Raw genomic sequence first — 17901 nt, 5'->3', positions numbered from 1 at the left:
CAACCGATTCTTGCTGAATCCCCGTAGTGGGTGTAAAGCAAGGCGCTCGGAATGCTGGTGAGTGGAGATAACTAAAAAAACGCGCTCGGAACGTAGGACTTTTATATTTATTCGCCTGACACATGCGTAAAATCTGCGCGATTCTTGGCTCCCCGTGAGTGGATACGTGCCAGACTAACGTCATCATCATCGGCAGCAGCAGCGTGGGTCTGATGTCTGCATCTCTCTCTATTGCAGAACCTAGTATCCTGTGCCATGCCAGATTATGGGGCCAGTGTCGCGCGTTGGATGCTGGGGTGGTAGCCAGGCATAGCATACTGGGAGGCGCTGAGCGCTAGTGCGAAAAGCAGCTCCAGAGCGTGAAATGGGTGGTTCCTCGCCATCATATATATATATATACGAATACTCAAAGCAACCGCGAACGTTTCAGTGCAATAAAAAATGCAAGAACAGTTACCACCATGGCTCGATTGCCTGGCCAACGATTCCCGACCCCGCTAATTTACCACTGCACAATGCCAGGGCATGGGAAGTTGTGAATAATTTGGCATATGATGCAATATTTCCTTAGTTCAACGATGTATTTTAATCGACACGTCTGTCTAGTCACGTATCTTCTTCAGAGAAGCCTATAAGCTGATGGTGGCAGCCTTAGGCGACAGCACATATACGTATGTTTATAACGCGTCATATCGGCGCCCATCGCTTCTTGTGCTGACACTGATCACACGAAAAATTTTTTTATTTAAGAACACTGATGCGAAAGCTGAAATATGGAGTGATTTATCTTTGTTATATTTGTTGACTCTTGAGCCCAGACGGGCGGCCGATAGCGTGTAGACGGATTCGGCGTGTACGCTAGGCCTAGCATCGGTACCGGGCGAATTCTAAAATGTGTGTATTTAAGCCTCAGAACCTTTTATTTATTATGTTTTAGTACCCTAGGGAAAGTTGAAGCACACGAATTGTCTCAACTTTGTTATCGGTGCGATAATATCAATCAGCGGCAGGTTTCCTGGGGGCCCGTTCGAACGCGTCTGAACGACTTCTGGGTATCGCGTCCGAGTTAAGTAAGATACCATGGAGAAAGCCAGCAGCAATTCTACAGCAACTCTTACATAACATCGTGATGGTGTTATAGGACCTTTTCGACGTCGATCAGCATCTGGGAATCACTTATCTGTCATGGCTACCGACTGGCTTTTCTGTTAAGCCGAAAAGAGAGCCTGCCCAATGGTATTGCGGCCGAAGTGGGGAAATCTTTGGTAGAGAGTATCCCACTTTGACTCGGTGCCCTCGAAGTCGCTGGTAGAGCTGGTAGAGCAACGACGTTTACAGCGGAACTGACTCGAATCATCTACAATACAGCCAGAAAGTCACCGCAGGACAACCCCTACCACTAGCGGATGAATGGCATTCCAGAGTGCCCGACTAAAACTCTCGCTGGTTTATTAGCGGCGTACGTCAACGTCGAACACAACACGTTGAATGCACTGCTTTTGCACTTAACATTCGCTTGTAACATGGCAAAGCAAGAAACAACGCAGATGAAGGCGTTCAACTTCGGTTCACAGAACGAATCAGGCGACGATATTTGACGCCATGCTGCTGCACGTGTGTGACCATGATAACCTCGACGTTACCACCTATCTCCGGCATGCCGAAAACAAGTGCTGAAGATAGGCGTACTGGGGGTACGTGAACAAGGTCCTTAACGTACCCCCACTACCGCAATACTTAGTCGAGCTCAAAGAACGCATCAGTGCTGCAGTGCAGATAATTGACAGGACTATGCTACAAAATGTATGGAATGAGCTCGATTATCGTCTGGGCGTGTGTCGTGTCACCAAAGAGCCACATATTGAACATTTGTAAAGGGTGTGTAAACTTGGTAAGTTTGTGGTTCCTTTCATATATCTTTCGTGTGTGTACGTGTAATACCTTTGAAAATATCGCCTTTTCAAAATGAATGAATAATTTATGCTAGCCCTTTAATATTGCTACGAGGCGCTGTCAGCGATGAAGGTGGAGAGCGGGAATACGACGACAGCTGGTGATGTTCGCATTGTTTGGTAGCCATCTTGAGTGACATCCGAAGCGTCCTTCTGTATATAATCTGGAAATATATTACATGTCTTTCCTCCCCGTACCAATATTGAAAGACATGAGCATTCCCGAGCCATAGAGATGTGTTTATAGGAAACCCATGTTGCAACTAAGCTGCTTTTATTTTTTCACCGCTTGGGTGGCTACGAGCAGCCTCAGTCGAGAACTACAACCGCTTGTCGCCGTCTGTTGTCGCGTCCTTAGTGCCTTCACGCGGCACCGAAAAGCGCCTTGATAACGGCGTATTTACTATATGACAGTCTAAGCTAGCTATTTAACATTGTGAGACATGTAATATTGGAGAAAAATATTCATCACGTTAACATAACCAATTTTACGAGTACAGCTGGCTACCGAACTGCGATGGCAGCCACTCGGAGCGGCTGAATTAGGAGCGTATTTATTCTTTAATTTACATATTTATTAAGCAAACGTTCACCCCCCATAAAACATTATTATAAGAGTTTTAGTTACAACCGGAAACTGGCATATTGCCAAAACAGTACCACAAACAAGAGGAATAAATATCAAATAAGCGTCAAACTACCAGTATCATGCCCCATTAATGTTTTTTTTAGTTTCCTGTAAAAAATGAGGGCCAGAAAAAAAAAGCATTTCATTAGAGCTAGACCACACTGTACTTATTAAATAAAGCACTGTTGGTTTCGCTTCACTGCATCAGTATTCAAGCGATGGTTGTAGTTAGCAAAGCGGAAGAACAATACTACAGGAATAACACGACGCCAGCAGTAGACATACACGATTAAGCATAAAGATTCAAGTACACTGACAAACTAAAATATGTAGAGGAGCTGCATTTTTTTATTTCTTCTTACGGTGATTTTTGCTGCTTAAAGTGTGCAAAGTTGGTCAGAATAATGCGCATTTATCATTCTTGTTCTCATTATCATTGGATTTAGTACTTGGGCAGTCGAACGCTTCTGCGAAACCTTGTAAATTTTTTATCGGGATATTTACCCTGGAATAGATAGAAAATAGGTTGCAAAATGAGAGCAAGTATATATATATGGAACCTACACAGCATTCCATGTTTGCATTTTTGATTGTGATCAAGACATTCTATTGAACGTTCACTGAATGTAGACGTCATGCGAAATCTGGCAACAGCTTCAAACAGATATTTCACTACTATATACACAGCAGAAAATGACCATGTGGCTTGTTAAGTCTTCCTGTGGCTTCAATAATCCACTTCCCCTGCTCCCTGAGAAGGTGGCACTTTCATCCTACTAAACACTCACAAAAAGAAGTGAAATCCTTAATAATAATGAGACTATTAGATTTTTTTTTAGAACGAGGAGGTCTCCCAGCAATCTTCAATTACCCATGTCTGGCGCCAACCCACTTCATTATGCGCCTGCAAATACCATAATCGTAACACACCACAAAATTATCTGCCTTTCTCTACTGTGTTTGCGTCCCCTTGGTATCAATTCCTTACTCTCTTAGAGCGCAGTTTACCTTTCGTTACACGTGCTGCCTATATCCACTGATTCCTCTTAATCTCAACTTCACTTGTTCAATCCCCATGCTTATACCACTTTCCTCCTGTCTCATATAGTTGCACCCATCATATCGAAGAAAATGCAGCATCGCGCGTAATTTCACGGTACTCATATTGTACTTGAGAAAATTCCGTTATTTTCTTTATCTTACAAATTCCAGTGGCGTATGTCAGCGATGTGCGTAATAAATAATTTTCGCTTCAAAGAAAATGGTAAGCTCCTATTTAGGGATTAATAATGCTTGTCCCATGACATAAAATGTATTATTGATCTCGAAACATCGTTCTACTGATACAGGCGTCATGTAATTAGTTTTCTTGATGAATATCATGTACGTAGCCCCAAAATAAGTCCCCTTACAAGCAGCACTTCGGGGCGTTATATCATATTCTATGCCTTATATTTAACAGTTTCTACAATTCAGCCAGCGGGAGACATAATGCAAAATCCTTCCGTAAATTTTGTGCAGGTGAGTAAATCATTTTCTCCCCTGTTTTTATCAGGACATTTTGGACATTATCTGAAATATGGAAAATCCAGTAAAATTGGCTTAGATTTACAATTCAAGCAATAAAGAATAATTATCCTTAAATACACGCAATAACTACGCTGAGAACGCGGAGACAATAGAATTCATACCTTGTTCTCTCCTATAAAAGATAGCTAATCTGATAACTGAGAAAAATATCACTCAATGTCCCAGTCACTCTCGCTGTGCACATGTGATTTTAAAATCGATCACGGCTGCATCCGTAATCAAATATTATTGTACATAGAGGAGTTTCAAAACACATTTACTTGTCAGCTATTTGCGAATCTTGTAATGAATATCTCCGAACCAAAACCAGTTTCGTTCCCAACTGCCAGATGAAGGTATCTGCAGGAGCCTAGAAGTTGTAGGTGTAAGCAATATTTTAGTGCAAGGACCTTGCCACCCATATTGGCAGTTCCACGTGCTTCACGGTGTCCAAGATGCCAGTCCTAGGCCAAACCCCAGAGGGCGCCCTGTATTCTGCTCGGTTTGCAAGTTACGCTACGTACTCAAAACGAAACTAAAAGCATATAATGATGACACTTGAAAGCAGTGCTCCCGGTGTTGTTGTCGTTGTCGTTCCTTGTGGAATAGTATGCTGCGCAACAGAGAATGGCAAGTAAAACTCTGTATGAAAAAAAGAAGACTTTTTTGCAGTCTCTCCGGATTTTTCCCGCCCTTTGTATCTTTTGGCAGGAGTGGTTAATCGTAAAAAAAAAAAAAAAAAAACAACAAAGATTAATGTTGCTAAAGTTGATCGAAGAAATATGCCGACAAATTTGCAATAAGCGATTTTTTTTTTCATGATTCTGCTGATTCCGTTTTACTATAACTTTATTCGGTGGAAAATTTGGGTGCAAGAAAGATTGTAATAGCCTAAGCTACATATTACTTCCAATTGTCTGCAATATGTAAGCAATATACATGCCTGTATTCGTTGGGGCTGTGAGGCATTCTCAATATCTTCATCTTGACGTGTTCCGCGCTTGCTGCTTCACACCAAACCTGAAGAGATTAAAGTACATTATTTATATTTAAAAAAATGTGTTGCCACATTGAGTTCAAATGTGAACATCGGAGTGCGGGGTGTCTTTTGCACGCGGCAAAATCTGTACGGTTTAGCAAGGCGTACCGTTATTTCGTAACTGCGAATAGTAACTTTTCAAGGCAGCCCTTTGGGCGCTGGCATGTTTGATCACGTGGTCAAGCGTTCATTGCTTGCCTCAGCTGCCTCCAGTGCCTCCCTGTTTACGATGGATGGGCATGCCAGCCATGCGACTCAGCAAACATGTTTCGGCGGATATCGTTGCAGTGATGACTGGATCGACGGCACAAAGCTTTCGCCGCAGCTACAGAGGATATGTAAGCGCTTTCGGAGGTCATAATGCCTTGTTAAAGGGCGGGAACAGCGCAAAAGGTGGTTTTAAGGATGCAAGTCTTTTATATCCCCTTGTCGGCGACCTTCAAGAGACCGTCAGCCAAAACCCAGATGTGTTATTCGGGCACTCAAGCGAGAACATCCGGGCAAGTTGCGACAACATAATGGGATTTTACGGGCAACCAGTCAAAATTTAAGAAATGTGGTCTGCAGCGCCGAACCGTTTGTACGCGACCGCATTACATACGCTATTTACTGCCCAAACAAGTTACAAAAAATATTGTTTTGCTAGTCCTTCCTAATGTTTCTTCACAATATCACTCAAGCTGTAATTTCTAGTAAGCCGAAGTTTTGCTTGTCATTTCCAATTGGAGACGTTCTAAAGGCCAATACAGGGCATACACTTTACTTTCTTTTGGTGCTGACACAGGGTTGCCTGTGCTTCTTTTAAGGCCAGTGGTCCGTGAGTTCCGCGGCGCGGGTTTTGCGTAGCCTCGAGAAATGGTGCCACGCAGGCGCTTTTCATATAGCTGAGCAGTGCGCTCGGTCTCCCTGAAGTCTTTCGCTGCCTGTTGTGCCGCCTTCAGCCGGTTTTATTCTTCTAGCTGGGCAGCGTTCATATGGGCCAGGGCACACTATGGCGGGGTGCGTTGTGGTGTGGTGTGGCGGGGTGTGCCGTTGCGAACATGCATTACACCAATTTTAAGGTTATGGCCAGTATCATCAACCAATTGGCTTTCCCGGTTGCCATTTCATGCTTACATCTACTCTCGAGTACGGGAGAGCCAGGAATTTTTTTCTCATAAGCTGGGCTATAAATTTATTCGAAGCTGTCCAAACTTTCCGCTTCTCAATTAAATCATAATGAGTGTGTTTTGCTCTTTTTTTCTTCATTTCGCTAACATTTCTAAGCAGAGGCCTGTCATGTTTCTTACTCACTCAAGCTCGCCGGTGCGGTCACTGGTTTACTGTTTGCGTAATCGCTTGCGTGGGTGCTCAGTTACGATAAACTTGATCTTGCAGAGTTCAAGGTTACCAAAGTAGAACTCGTGTACTTTCCAACATCTGGTAGCATCGACGTATTAGCGCTAGTCACTCGCCTACTCTGTAGACAGATGCAAATGTTTAGCTGCAGGCATTCGTTTACTGTGGGTGTAGACACCGCCACCTATGCTTCCGCACATTGATGCAAGTATGCGCACATTCACTTATTTCTAAGACGTTGGTGACAGAGTGGGCCTAAGTTTGCGTGTTAGTTGGAATAGATCTGTGCAGGTAACGTGCGCGAAACTTACTACACTCTTTGTCATTGTGTAACGAGTGGCACTCTCTCTTGCCGACGTTCCACGGTTGAATTCACTTCTTAGCTGGTTAGCGATACAACATTGGCGGATGAATGATTTTTTTTTTATCCTCGAGTAAAGCCTTGCACCGCCAAAGGGCATTCGGCAACACTCAGTTCCCACGCAGCAAAGGTCCGTAGACTTGGTCAAAGTACAGATTCAAATGTCATGTACTATTTTGGTTGCCCACTACTACACACGTCTGCCCTCTACCGCTTCACATTTTGTAGCATGAATTAAGCGCAGTGAGTCAGCAAACACTCAGTTACATTTCCGACAGCTAACTACACATTTGGAGGGCAGGACGATAATGGTATCGCATTCGTGTGCTTAAAAAATTAAATTCCGGAGTTTTACGCGCCATCACCGCGATTTGATTATGAGGCACGCCGTAGTGAGGTATTCCGGATTAATTTTGAACACCTAGGGTTCTTGCACCCAATGCATCTTACACGGGCATCTCTTGCATTTCACGCCCAAGGAATGTGGCTGCCGCGGCCGGGATTCGATCCCGCGCCCTCGGGCTTAGTATTTAGTGCCACAGCATAGCCACTATGCCACGACGGCGGGTTTCGTGCGCTTTTGCTGAGGCAACGGGTGGCGCGCGGCCGAAAGCGGCGTCTCGTTCCTCCTGAACAAACTGCTCTGTTGAAAGGGTCTCTATCAACTCACTCACAAGTCAATGGACCTTTCCAGAAACATGGAGAGCCGCGATTCTCTCCGGTGGCGACGTTTGGCGAGAGGGTCCGTCGAATGGCTGCTGTTACGTGGCTGGGAAGGCGTTCTGCGAACTTTTCGTATTTTCTCCAAGTTTTTTATTGTAAGTGAATGTTGGTTGCCGACTTGTAGCACGCAGGCTGCCGATCCTTCGGCAAAACATTTGGCTGTTTTCCACATGCCGTAGCAGAGAAAGTTGGCTGGCGAACGTGCTGTGCACCGTGTTGCGACAACGCACTGTAACGCAGCAGCTTCTCCTTGAGAATTATGTACAAATGTTCGCTTCGCGAGTTCATTTTTATACTAACGGCCTTCCGTCAATGTTAGTTGTGTTGATATATCATAACTGCATTTGGCTTTATATTCAGCAATAGCGCGTAGCAGGTGTTCGTGATGCTAGCGTACAATGCAAGCATGACACACTGTAAACATTTCCCGCTGTGGCGATCCCCGCAAATGCATGTATACAGCATTGGCGCTGCGAGCGGGCCTTGGCAGCTTACGTGGTCACTGCTTCACCGTTCCTCAACAAATCGCTGTCATTTGCACTATATATATATATATATATATATATATATATATATATATATATATATATATATATATATATATATATATATATATATATATATATATATACAGGGTGTTTCAGTGACCACATTCCTAAATTTTTAAAAGTTTCCATTAACAGATATCACAATTCTAGTTCATGAGTTGGTATACCCGAAGCGGTGGAGAAAACTTGCACGAAAAACTTAGATCTGAAAGCGACTAAATGATAAAAATTCACTAGTTCAGTTTTTAACTAATTAAATTATGGCCCATATTGCAATTTACAAATTCTAGCCGTGGAGTTCGCAAGGCGGATCGACTTGGGACGAATTTTCAAGATGACACCAGTTTCTAGGTATAAATTCCCGAACTTTGCGGAGAAATGCATTGTCGTCCCACTTAATTAGTTCACATAACGGCGGTTCATGCGCTGAAGCACATGAATAACTGGAAGGCCAAAGCATTTCTCTGCAAAGTTCGGCAGTATATATCTCGAAACTGGTGTCGTCCTGAGAATTCATTTCAAGTGGATACTCCTTGCAAAGCACACTGCTTGAATTTGCAAATTGCAATGCGGGTCATAAGATAATTAGCTAAATAGTTAATTAATCAATTCTTGCTAATTGCTAGATCCTAAATTTCATTTTTTTGTGCAAGTTGTGTCCGCCCCTTCGAGTAGACGAGCTCAAACTAGAATTGAGCTATCTGCCTCAGGCAACATTTATAACATTTTCAAAGTGTTCCCTGCAACGCCCTCTATAGTGGTTGCCCTAGCTAACTTTAGCCAGAGTTTAAAAATATGCGAATGCCACGTACCTGGACCGACCCAAGGTAATGTGGTTTGCCGTCGCTTGGATGTACTGAGCCTATTTGTTCATTCCGCCTAATTCGATAGTTAGGCTTAATTATTCAACTTTTCAAACATTATAAATATAGGAAAAATGGTAATGAAAAAATTGTAGAACAACATAAAAAACTCCCGCTACAGCTTTCTGTTCCTCAATACGTGCTGCATAAAAGGGTTTCTCTGAACATGAAAGGAGCCCGCGAATAGACGCAAAGTGTCTCGAGCGGCCAGTCTCCCGACAATTCTGCCTGCATTTGCGGGCTTCTTTCACGCTCGGGAAAACGCTTTTATGTAGCACGTGTCGAGGAACAGAAAGCTGTAGCGGGAGTTTTTTATGTCGTTCTACAATTTTCTCATTGAAACTATTCCTCTAAATATAATATTTAAAAAGCTGATAAATAAGGCTAAATATCTAATTAGGCGGATGAACAAGATATTTTAACTATCTCATAGCAATAGCAAACAAAATTGCCATGTTTCTGTCCAGCTACGTTATCCAAGGCCTTTTTAAGGTGCAACCCGAGCTCCAAGAACGATTGGCGTTCTTGTTATCCCTCTCTGCTCGTCCGTGTTTATTTGTACGCTAGAACCGTGTTTCACAATGTTATTCAAAACCAATCAGCCCTGCTATCTCCGCTTAATGTCTCATGCTAACACATTAAAGAATGTGGTGGCTTAGCACATAAAGCTAGGCATTTAGAGCAAAAGCAATATTTTGCGTTGTGGTAGAATAACTCTTTGGCATGACGCCGGACATGATGAATGACGGTATGACGCAAGCCAGAAGGAAGAGTGCCATGGCAACTGCTAGGCGTCTCAAAACGCTGTGAGGAGCCTAAATGCAATAACAGCGCTTGCATGTAGGCTCCCTAAAACGCTAGCGTGGTGAGCCCCACCAGCGGCGCTGAGGTGTCGCACCTCATTGGTGCACGAGATGACTCCGGCGGGAAATCTCCAGCGTTTGTCAGCGCCCATTGATAATATGGCAATAAATTGTGACAATAAACAAATTGACAAAAAAGAAGCTAGGTGCGGATAAAGCAAGTGACGAATTTTCGCACCGATGAGTGCGCTCTTGCTACCATTTCATTGTCACACTAGTCAGCTAAGGCACGTATATACGCTAAAGCCCTACGGCATGCAGGATACAGTGATTCACAGCGAGACCGTCGACGCACCGCAAAGCTGCTTGCGAATTCGTGTGTCCCTTGTCCCAGGCTACAGCGCACTGCATCTATGAAAAGGCACACACTTCACGGTTAATAGATAAGTCGATGTTGGCAGCATGCTTGGGTGATCGCTTTTAAGTTTTACAGAATTGTTAAACATAACCTGTGGCCGATTGAATCGTTCTTGTCCTGGAGCTTCAGTATTCAAATAGGAGGATATTATCACAGCACGAGAGGTCGGAACATATGTTCCACTAATTCTGAAAAATCCCTAATTAACTTTTTAATTAGTTACGGTACATATTGCGATTTACGAATTCTCATAGGTGACATTGCAGGGCATAGGCATTTGAGATCGATTCCTCGGGTAATACTAGTTCCGAGACATTCCTTCCCGAATGCATGACAAAATACATGGGCGTTCCTTACTTTTGTTCTTCAACGCCTAAAAGAGCGTTTTGGTAAAAAAGTAAGTGGAACGACAGTGCATTTTTACGGCGAGTTTGATGTCGCATAGCTCTAAACTGGTGTCAGTCTGAATATTATTTCTGAGCAGATACGCCTTGCAAACACCCCAGCTTCAATTCATAAATTGTGAGATTTGCCGTTAAGTAATTAGGTAGTTAATTCGAAAACCTTTGTTAATTAGTTGTATATGTGCTTCAATTCCTTGTGCAGGTAACGTCCGCCGCTCTGAGTAATCCACCTCAAGGACTAGAATTGTGTTATCTACAACAGCCAGTTTTGCAAAATTTCGCAAAACTTAGAAATCATCACCCCATATATCTTACTAAGCACCTACCATTCCAAAGGACACGAAAAATAGCTTTGTGCCCGACAGGTGGTCTAATCCTTCCAGTCTCGCGGCAGGTGTCGCACATTCGTTCTTCAATAGGGTGTTATACGCCTGAAAATAAAGAACACATTATTCGTAACTCTCTTTAGTGAACATATTTGTGCTCTTAGAACGCAAACTATTGCAGTCATTTTATTAGCTAATGTTTTATTATTAACTGTAGATCCAAATTACAAGCCATACACTCTCTCTCGGGGCACGTATAGGGGTTTTAAAGGAAATATCCAATATGCATCCTATCGCCTAGGCTTTGCTGCAGGTATAAGAAATCTCTATAAAAACTCTTATCCCGCTAGGTAAAAACTTAGGACTCCAGTTTTGTACGATTTCTTTCAGCTACTGTTCCACGGTGCTTGTTTTTCTTTTTGCCTGCTTTGAGAGAGCATTACGGCAGCACATGTGCAAGAGCAAAAAGAACGGAAACAACGAACACTGTACAGAAAGTGGTGTACACACTGTCGCACAAAGAGCCAGAACCTTAACATTTATCATTTGCCGTTATTTTAAGGGAGCGTTAAGTAAAGGCCTGTTATGCAACTCGATGTACGTGCGATGAGGCAGTTAGTCACGCCATTTTGCACGTGTTTGGCAGGGCCTTAAAGCTTCGCGCTGCATGAATCCTGAGAGTGACATCGTAGAAAGACAGACGTGATCAATGAGAACTTTGTGCGTACTTTGCGTAGAACTGTAATTCCAGGTTGCAGGCATTGTAACGGAATGCGCGGTATACAAAAGGCGATAGCCATGAAATTCGCCCGTTAACTCATTCTACGCGAACAGCTATGAAAGCATTTGCCAAAAGCGCCTGAAGAACAGTGAAAAGAAATATTTTCTTATGGGTGTTCGGCGAAATATTACATGTGATGAAACTAAACCTGTAACACTTGTCAGAGGAAATGGCAGTAAATGAGAAGTTCCGTCTATCATGTATGCTCTCAACAAATTACTGGCATGAAGGCACGCCTACGTACTGGTGCAGACGCTGTAATCAGAAGAAATACATGCCCCGGTTGCTTTGCGGCCATAGTATTTCGCTGGTAAGCACCAGGTCGCGGGCTGGAATCCCGGCCGCGCCGGCAGCATTTCGAAGAGGTCGAAATGCAAAAACGCCCGTGTCCCGTGCGTTGGGCCACGTTAAAGATCCGCTGATGGCCAAAATTAATTCGGGGTCTCTCATTACGGCGGGCTTTATAATCAAATTGTGGTTTTGGTACGTAGAACTCCAGAATTCAATTCAGTCGGAAGAAATTTTATCATTGCCTATTGTTAATATGTCTCATTTCCCTTTTAACGCTAAAATGCCTGATTTTTTTTTTCTTGGAAACGACGTGAATTACAAGTTTAAAACCGGGTTTAGTGCGTATGCCCCCCTTTCCCGTTAGGCCACCGCCACCTGCCTCAGCAATCTGCCCATCCTCAGCTTTACCCTTACTTACTTTACCCTACTCCAAAAACCTTCCGAGGACACCTAAGCACTTACGGATTGTGTACGCGAAAGCAATTATGTCCAATTGAATGCCGCTGAGCGGCCCTTCGAGTTTAGCACTGCGAGTAATGTACCACAGCGGTACGTGCCACTCGAGTCAGCAAGCAGCAGCAGCCTGTGAGGCCACGCCGCATGCCACCTACGTCCTGCGCGACGAGAGACCGAGGAAGCAGCAGCGGCCATGAAGGCCGGCAAGCAAGCGCAGGAGCTAAGCACAGTGAGGGTGAGAGATAGATACGGACCTCGCGCCGTCTTCAGAGAGCGAGAGCGAGGGTGGCGTGGCATCGCAGTGATGCTCTGTCTCTTGACGCTACACCTGGCGCTCAAGCAGTGGGGCCCTTTCGCCCGATCTGCTTCGTTGAGGCGCGCTCTTGACGTGGCGTCGCAGCCAATGGGCCTTTAGGGGCCGTTTCGCTGCTACAGACTAAAGACACCGACTTTTGTGCTAAATGGACAATTTGATGCTTTCGCATAAAGAGAGAGAGAGAGAACAACTTTAGTGAAAATGCCTGCAGAGTCGGTTAGGCTCCCTCCACGCAGGGAGGACAAGCTTTTACCGCGACGCGGCCACTACGTCAATCTCGTGCATTGTGCTCCTCGAGCACAATGCACGAAAAAACATTGTCCCTCCCACCACTGTGCTTCGAACTTGTACATCTGCGTCACTGGGCCAGCACGAGCCCCCTACTTCCAACCACTGAGCTATTGCGGGACATTCACGGTTGATGATTTGTGCAAGGTTTGTAGGTCACAGAAACTCTGAGGGTACAAATATATCAGGTGACACAGCAGTGACAAAGTGGCGGATGTATACTGCGTTGTGAGCATCGGAAATATGTTTCTATTGAGACAGCATTTGAGGTGCAAGCAAGCAAGATGGTTGCGTCAACTGTAAGGGCCTACTTCTGTCGACCATATGAGTTCAGAGCTAGGGGAATCTTCGAAATTGGAAGATATATATATATATATATATATATATATATATATATATATATATATATATATATATATATATATGTATGTTTTGTTTATTACAACAACAACGCGCAGAACAGAATGTATGTCGTAACCATTTGCTCTGCAGCAGTGTATCGTCTTTCGCGTGCAAAAGACGAAAATGTTTCACCCATATGTGACTCTCGCAAGATGCGCCGGGGTGGAAGGAGCAGGCGTACAAGCGAGTTTTCAAGGTTTTGGGTGGAACATCAGTTTAATCACTCGATAAACTGTTGTACGCGCCGCTCCCGCCTAGCTAGTTGCGGCAAAAACCGTTCTTTGGTGAAGTGTCTGGCCTCGTGTGCACTTATCGTGTCATCACTCGTGTCCCAGCACTCAAAGGAGCTGGATCAGGCAACCCCAGCTGTAGCAAAGACAAAGAGCACCATTGACAGCGATGGCAGTGTCAGGCAGAGCTGCTTCAGCTGGCGAATTTATGGAGTCATAAAGGGATGCGTGGGTCGCCGAACATTAGCCGGTGTCTGCGTGTGCTCAATAACCCCTCTCCTTAAAGGCTCATTAACCACTTGTTATCAAAATCGAGAAATGAATTTAACGTTCAAACTGATGTCTTCAGAAATACTGTATAGCAAAAAGTACGTCGATGCATTAAGCAGAAGCGGTATTATTGGCAATCCAAGACTGCCCATTATCCCCTTCGCGGTGCTCCCGGTTCTTCTTCAATGGTTTGCACTGCGATGGTTACAGGGGAGCGGGGTGGTCACCACATTGCTCAGCCTACTGAATGCCACCGTGGCGCGCTGTTCAACTTTTATTCTGGATGTTCACATAGACGCCACTGCTTTCGATTTTGCGTCTACGACGAGCGAAACTCATACGGTGTCCCTCACCTTCTGGTACAGCTGCGGTATCTTTTCCACTTGTAGTGCTACAGTTTACTAGACAGCCAAGCGCGGTGATTCTCGCACTGGGTGACATGGATAGCACATTTTTATGTGTATTCATCTCTATACGATAATCACACAATTTCAGACAGTAGAACAAACTTCACCCTCGTCGATTTCATCTTCATGTTCGCTCGTGCTAATACGTCAGCTGCGCGCACACCAACGAAGCGATGGATGTCCTACTCTAGATTCGCGTTGAAATGATTCCTAACGTAGTGAACTTCGACTGTGATGGTGAAGCACTTCGAGGGTGTGTAACTCAGGAAGCAGAGGACCTCTACGAGAGATCTTCGCACTCGGGCCTTGAGTTACGTCACCAACAAGCCACAGACGCGAATCAGAGAACGCTGTGGTCCTCATGGTCCTCAGCGAGCTGCAGCGGGCGACCGAGTGGACTCATCGCGGGACGCCGCAGCGGCCCCGCTATGCATGACGCTGCTCTGCAGACACGGCTACATGCAACTGTTGTGGCGAATTATGTGTACGACAAGGTGCGAGTAGGCGCTCGCGCTCACATGCTGCAGTCTGGCCGTGGTAGGTGGTGGAGACCACTTTTGTCCTGCACCAGCTTCACCGACGGATAGTAGACACATCCAAATTGGGCATTTCGCGCATTAGCTTAATACGAAGCGAAGTCTTCCAAGGCGTCTAGCCAGGAGCGGCTAGGGGCGAGTGCGCGCTGCCAAGCATACGTCTGGTTTGAGCTTGAGTTTCGCGTGGTTCGAGGCTACTTCGGTGCTCAACACTAAAAGAAATTAGTGAGACCCAACGGCTTACGCACTGATAAGCAGTGTGGTCAAAGCTTCATTCCTACGCGGGCGAGCGCGTCCAAATGTTAGCAGACAATAGTTGCAGATATTAAGATAGACATATTCTGGAAATACCCAATTGCTATCGAAATTCGCAACGTACATTTTTGCTTACTTCTGCTCGTTTAATGAATTGAGTCGATAAATATACACAGTAACCGTAAGAAGACGCGCACTGATAGAAATACCCGTCTTGATTGAAGTCCACTGCTCGCCAACCGCCTATTTCAATTGGTCATATCACGAAATAAAGCAGCCCTAAAAGGGTGTGAAGGCTTCTGTTGAAAAGGAAGCGTTTAACAAAAAAAAAAAGAAAGACTTCACGCGCTCCTTGCCAGTTCTACGCGGCGCGCACGACTGCAAAATTTGGCTGAGATGTTAACAGATGTCTACGCTATCCACGGACTGTGTTTTTCCAGTGAAGCCAAGGGGTGGTTCAGGACGCCTTCAAGGAAAGGCCGAAAAGGCTAACCACGACATCGAAGTCGCTGTGCGAGAGAAGATCACGTGTTTATACTTGAGAGGAAGAGGGGGATAGAGAGCCTCGCCTGGGGAAGTGATCAAAAAGGCAGAAATGAGGGAGACAAGGGCAGACGGACATCAGCGAGATGAGTTCCGAACGTCAGACGGAGGTGGCATGATTAAAGGAGACAAGGTAAACCCGGCCGAATCGATAGTGCCTGCTATCCCAACTCGAGCCAGGACGACCAACACAATGAACCCGTCACCTTCGTACCGCATGAGATAAGGCCCATCTTTGTTATCGGGACATACGATCACGAACCATTTTCCGACTACGCCCCTCTAGAACATTATGTTGAAGGCATTACGATCGTTTAGGCGCTCTTGTTATTCTGAATCGCACTACTGTCCAACCAGTGGAGTCGGCAGGTGACGAGTTCCTATACCGGTAGCATTGACCCAGCCGTCAGGGCTTGATCAGCATTGGAAAGTAGCCCAGGCAGAGGCGAGGCGACTTAACAGCGAGATATTTAATTACGCCGCTACGTAAAAAGCGGTCAGCACTATAAATTGGTCGGCGGAGAGCGAACTTCAATGCCCAAAGCCTCGTCTGAAGGGTGCTTGCCCGTTGTCGAGGGGCACCGCTTTATAGCACCCTAGAAACGACATCGCCGAGGCGATGGGAAAAAAAAACGACTCGGGCCACGCTTGCGACCAGCGCTGAGTGCATGGCCACGCTAGCTTTCGGCGCGACGACGCCGCCACCCTGAGAGTAGGCAAAAGGGGGAGAAGGCCCAAACGTGCCCGCACGCATGCACAAACGTACGCACCGAGGTCAACTGCCGCCAACGGTCGTGGACGCACCAGTTAATGTTTCAACTCATTGTGCTTCTAGACGTTTTCAAGATACATGCTCTCATTGTGATTTTGGCTGCGCGGCACAAATTGTTTGCCAGAGAAGCGAGTCGTAACAGTGCCTAGTTATTCGTAATAAATTTTTCTTATTTGTAGTGCCGGTATATGTGTTTTGCGTCCCGCTCCCTTCGGTTATTTGTGTTTAGTGTTTTTCTTTTGCTTGTTAATGGACACCATGTTGCGCCCACTTTGCCTGTATGAAATGTCTTATATGAAATAACGTAATATTTGCGCCCATGTCTCGCTTCCTACCTGGCCCCAGCACGGTCTCAGTTTTAAATAACGAATACCGATATGCTCGGATGGCGGTAACTGAGTACTTAGGAGTCGGCCTTTCCAGTAAGTCAGCGCACATTTATGCATGTGTGAGCGTGTATATCCAATTTAAATGCCGCGAAAGGGAAGCAATTTTATTTGCATATCACATGAAATGGGCTCTAACTACGTTTTTACGTTACCTTTATAATGTCGTATAAAGAAGGAATCTAACAGCTGCGGATAGTGCAGACAAGTATTTATGCGAATGCTGTGTTTGTAGATGACGTCAAGTAACCTATAGCTATATATAGGCCTATTTACTTGAAAAATGAGCCATGCCAACACCTTGGTGCTTACAAAGTCTAATTCGCAGTAAACATCTCTCCTCTTAATATCTTATCAAAAACTCACGCGAGGTGGCTGGCTTCCGCCTCCATATGCCCTTTGTTCACCAATAATAATTTCGCTAAGACAACTTCAACCCTTGCTACGTGATAAACATCGTCTAATAGTTACCGCCAATTGATTTTCATCTTAAACCAGATATATTTCCGGCAATGCGCCATATGAAACGCTGTAAACATAAACTTAATGTTATCTTCAACTGCGTGCTGACATATGCATCACATGATACTCGCTGCCGCCATGCGGTATAATTGTATTTGGTATGATGAGTGGAACTGCGGAATCTTACCTTCAGAGCGATCTGGAGGCCAACGTTGTCAGCAAGGTTTTCGTCCAGTGTTCGTTGTCCATCGATCTGCAAATCGTTTAGTATACGGACGATTACAAGTCTATACTTGTCTTCGTTATACTTTCAAATTAATCGCGATGGCATCCGTAGTGATACTGTTCTTTTTGTTTTGCACCAACAACCTTACGGATCATTGCAATGCCCGCCTTCCTATATGGAACCCCTAATAAAATTGGTGTGCAGTCAAGGACGTCACGCAGTCATTAATTGAGGCAACAGCGTCTACCTACTGTTTTCTTGTCTAGAAAAGTATGAGGTCATGGAAATAATTCCCGCATACAGCCGCG

General features: G+C 44.9%; 1 protein-coding gene across 1 annotated transcript in view; it reads right to left on the bottom strand.

Moving 5' to 3' along the window:
• Positions 1-2919: 2919 nt before the first annotated feature.
• Positions 2920-17901, bottom strand: part of LOC129384597 (neprilysin-1-like) — a 53590-nt gene continuing 38608 nt past the window's right edge. The window contains exons 9-12 of the mRNA XM_072285758.1: positions 17555-17620; positions 10973-11077; positions 5093-5169; positions 2920-3085 (exon numbers count right to left, since the gene is read on the bottom strand). Coding sequence (XP_072141859.1) covers positions 2977-3085; positions 5093-5169; positions 10973-11077; positions 17555-17620 — 357 coding nt within the window. The 3' untranslated portion in view covers positions 2920-2976. The remainder of the gene's footprint in view (positions 3086-5092; positions 5170-10972; positions 11078-17554; positions 17621-17901) is intronic.

This window comes from Dermacentor andersoni, unplaced genomic scaffold (assembly GCF_023375885.2).
Source record: "Dermacentor andersoni unplaced genomic scaffold, qqDerAnde1_hic_scaffold ctg00000041.1, whole genome shotgun sequence".
Lineage (NCBI taxonomy): Eukaryota > Metazoa > Arthropoda > Arachnida > Ixodida > Ixodidae > Dermacentor > Dermacentor andersoni.
Note: the sequence above shows the minus strand (reverse complement) of the source record. Positions and strands in the feature narration are given on the sequence as shown.